General features: G+C 36.1%; 1 protein-coding gene across 1 annotated transcript; it reads right to left on the reverse strand.

The window, feature by feature from the left end:
• Window positions 1-2,448: 2,448 nt before the first annotated feature.
• LOC104908182 (putative gamma-glutamylcyclotransferase At3g02910) lies at window positions 2,449-3,303 on the reverse strand. Its single transcript, XM_010697268.4, has one exon. The coding sequence runs from the start codon at window positions 3,117-3,119 to the stop codon at window positions 2,586-2,588; it is 534 nt and encodes a 177-aa protein (XP_010695570.2). The 5' UTR covers window positions 3,120-3,303; the 3' UTR covers window positions 2,449-2,585.
• Window positions 3,304-3,561: the final 258 nt, after the last annotated feature.

A 3,561-nucleotide genomic window follows, 5' to 3' on the forward strand; every position in this document is an offset into this window, starting at 1 on the left:
CTCTCCTTTCTCTCCTCCTTTTCTTTCTCCTCTTCATTTCTGTGCTTTTGGTGGTTGGCCCGAAAGGGAGGCATGTCGGCCGGGATCAGGCTCTACCCATCCCTTGCCGACGGGCCACCCATCTTCTCCTCCTTGATAGGCTAAGATCAGCGTCCGTTTTGCGTGGGTTCGGCCTTCTTCGTGCAGTCCGTAGATCGATCCTCCACCGTGATCGATCTCCTGGTGTGGGTTCTCTGGGCTTGGCTATTTTGGCTGTGAAGCCTTAGTTGGATTCTATCAATTTTTGGGCTTAAGGGTTAGGTTCCGGTACTGCAATCCATGTCCGATCAGGGAAGGATCTGATTTTGCGCTAGACGAGGTGTATGGCTGTGTAGTCTATTCTAACATGGAGGATTTAATTGCTTTGGTGTGTTCCTTTATCTTTGTGTGTTTGTGTGTGATTTTAATACCCATGCGCATAAATAAATCTCTTGTTTTTATGGGTATGGAGTGGTGTGTTGAAGATCCATGGTTTCATGATTTTTGCTAGAGTTGCAAAGGCTGCAGGATGTATGTTCACCAAATTAATTATGCATCAATATATAGAATGCCGAAACAGAGCGAACTCACAGAATTTGCTTCAAATGAAGGGAATTTTTTTAAGGCTAATTTTAATCAAATCCGTGATGTAGTCAATTATGAAGGTTCATGTATGTCTGTTAGTTTTCTAAATTTATTAGAAATTTTCGTAAGTGTCGTTTGGCCTTATAATTAATGAAATCCTTTTTCCACCTGTCAAAAAAAAAATTGCCATCTTTGATGCATGTAGTAATTGACAATTAATAACTTTGAGAATATCACTAAAAAAATGTTACTTTAAAATACGCATTAAACTAAATATTATGAGATAATTCTCTTCAAAAAAAATTATAATGACATAGTACATGACATCCCGAAATTAATCAATTTTACCATAAAAAATATGTAACCAAAATTCAAACATATTTCTTTGTATATTGACAAAATATGCAAACTGTAAATTTCAGTGAAACAACAGAAAAATAGAAGATAATTACTCCCTCCGATTCATTTTAATTGTTACACTTTGACATTTTACACTATTCACAAATTGCTCTTTGACCCTCGTATGTGACTTATACGTGAATAAAAACATAGTCATGTGAGATCTTGTTAGATTCCTCTTAGTATGTATTTTATTAATATGTACTTTTTATAATTTTTACAAATACCAAACTAAAGATATATATCGTCAAAGTTTTACATTGACATGCGTGAAAAATGTAAGTGTAACAATTAAAATGAAACGGAGGGAGTATATAAGAGCAGATGCACTAAGACCATATTCATAGGAGTTAGGACTCTAAGTTGGTTACGTTGAACTCAAAATTTATAGGGGGTAACACAAATCACAAATAAGAACATTGTCAAGGGAGAAACCATGGCAAAGATGTTGATACTCACTGCGATTTTTTTTTTATTGCTACATTATTGTATTCAAAATAATTTAGACAATGTCACTTTTAAGTTTTTTGGAAGGTGTTTTTTAACCCATTTTATGTAAAATAATGAAAAAAGTGAAAAAATAGAACTTTTGCATCAAAAGAGGTAGAGCTAGCAAAATATTACCCAGCCCGACCCAAACTCAACCCGTTACTAATGGGTTGGGTCGAAATTTTCAACCCACTTAATTAAATGGGTTGGATCAAGTTGAAATTTTCGACCTGAGTTTAACCCGTTTAACCCATATATATATATGGAAACAACCTAAAACCCCTAACTCATTTCACAGCTAAAAAAATTGGCTCGAGTGGTCTAATCCTCTCCAATTTCGTAAGGAAGTATGAAAAGTGGTCCCCTAGCCTTTATCTTATTCTTCGCCTAAAAATGCTTTTTTCTATCAGCACTTCAAGCAGTCTCTCTTCGTCCAGTCTTTCTATTCTCCATATAGAAAGTCAAAAAAGTAAAAATCCTAACTCATTACAATTAATAATAAACAATTGATTATGGACTTGTAATTGAATTGATTTTGAACAACAGTTGGGTTGAATTTGAACAACTCTATTTTTGAACAATAACTAACATATGGTTATGTAATGGTTTAATGGTAAGTTATTGGCTTGTTGCCTAATGTTTCTTTGTAACATACTCTTTGTTGTTTTTTTTTTCCTGGAATAAACGGGAAAAAATAAACGAGTCAGCCTGAAAGTTGACCCGTTTATCATAAGGTAGGATTGAGTTGTAATTCTCAACCTGTTTAAGTTACCAGGTCAAGTTGGGTCAAGGGGTTTTAAATCCATTAACCCGCCAATGCAACCTAATCTTGACCCAAACTGACCCAATTGCCAGATCTAGAAAAAGGGAAAGAAAATAATAGTATTATTTTTATGGTGGACCAAGTATCCCATATAAGAAAAGTTTAAACAATGTAAAAATTACAAAAAACAATCATTTAAGAAAAATATAACAATAAAAAAACAAAGAGAATATACAACTATTGCATATTAAGATACTAAAAAAATTAGTGCATCATTATACAAATTATTAGATGATTAAAAAAATACAAATTATTAGATGAATGATGATCATTATTCATTAGATTGAAGATATACCCGAATATAATCCTTCAAATTCAGACCAACATCTCTATTTTCAACCCTAACATATTTCTCCCCCATTTTATCCAAATACTCTTCCATCCCAATTTCCTCATTCTTCCTCCACATTTCCTCCCCAAAATCCCGGTGCCCAAAGTACGCCTCTACTACCATCACCCGCGGGTCACCTTTCTCTTCCGTCACCACCTCCAAAGGAAGCCTCTCGTAGTGTCCACGACTAATCCCTTCAAGTTCATCAAGTCGGGTCAGGGCCCGACCCGAAACCGAATACAACTCACCCTTGATTCGGTGACCCGACCCGGGGATGTTGATCAAGAAGGGGATACCCAGGGGCCCACAAACTAGAGGGTAGGAGTTAAGGGTCTTGTAACCGCCCATGAAAACGGCGTCGTTTGAGGCGGTGAGGTTTTCTAAGAGGTAGTGGTTTGGGAAGCCACGTTTGAGGGTCCCATAGACGAAGATTTGGTTGGTTTGGTGGTGGTTGTTAATGGATGTGGTGGACATTGGTGGTTGTTATGGAGGAGAGAGAAAACTTTGAGATTTGTGGAATTATCAATTATGTGAGTGTTCTTTGGTTTTATATTTATTGGGTTTGGCCCAATTGGGGTTTATAATGTATGGAAGTTTGAAACACTCTGTCAAGCGAGGGTCAAAGGCGGAGTATAATGGGGGCAGACCTGGGCTTTTTCACTGGGATTGTATCATTTAAACTCTTATCTTATAAACTCAGTAAAAAGCCCAACTTTTGTTTTGTTAAAAGATGAGTTACACGTGTTCCAATTTCCATACCACTTTCCTATTTCCCCGCTTGCATTTTGGCGAAATTGCAGTCTGCAATTCTACATAAAGTATGTTTTGGCAGTAGAAATTAAGATTCTCAGCAGAAAATAAGAGCACCCACAATGGCAAATTATAATTACTTGTAGCTTTATGTGTCATATAAAAT

This window comes from Beta vulgaris, chromosome 5, assembly GCF_026745355.1.
Source record: "Beta vulgaris subsp. vulgaris cultivar EL10 chromosome 5, EL10.2, whole genome shotgun sequence".
NCBI lineage: Eukaryota > Viridiplantae > Streptophyta > Magnoliopsida > Caryophyllales > Amaranthaceae > Beta > Beta vulgaris.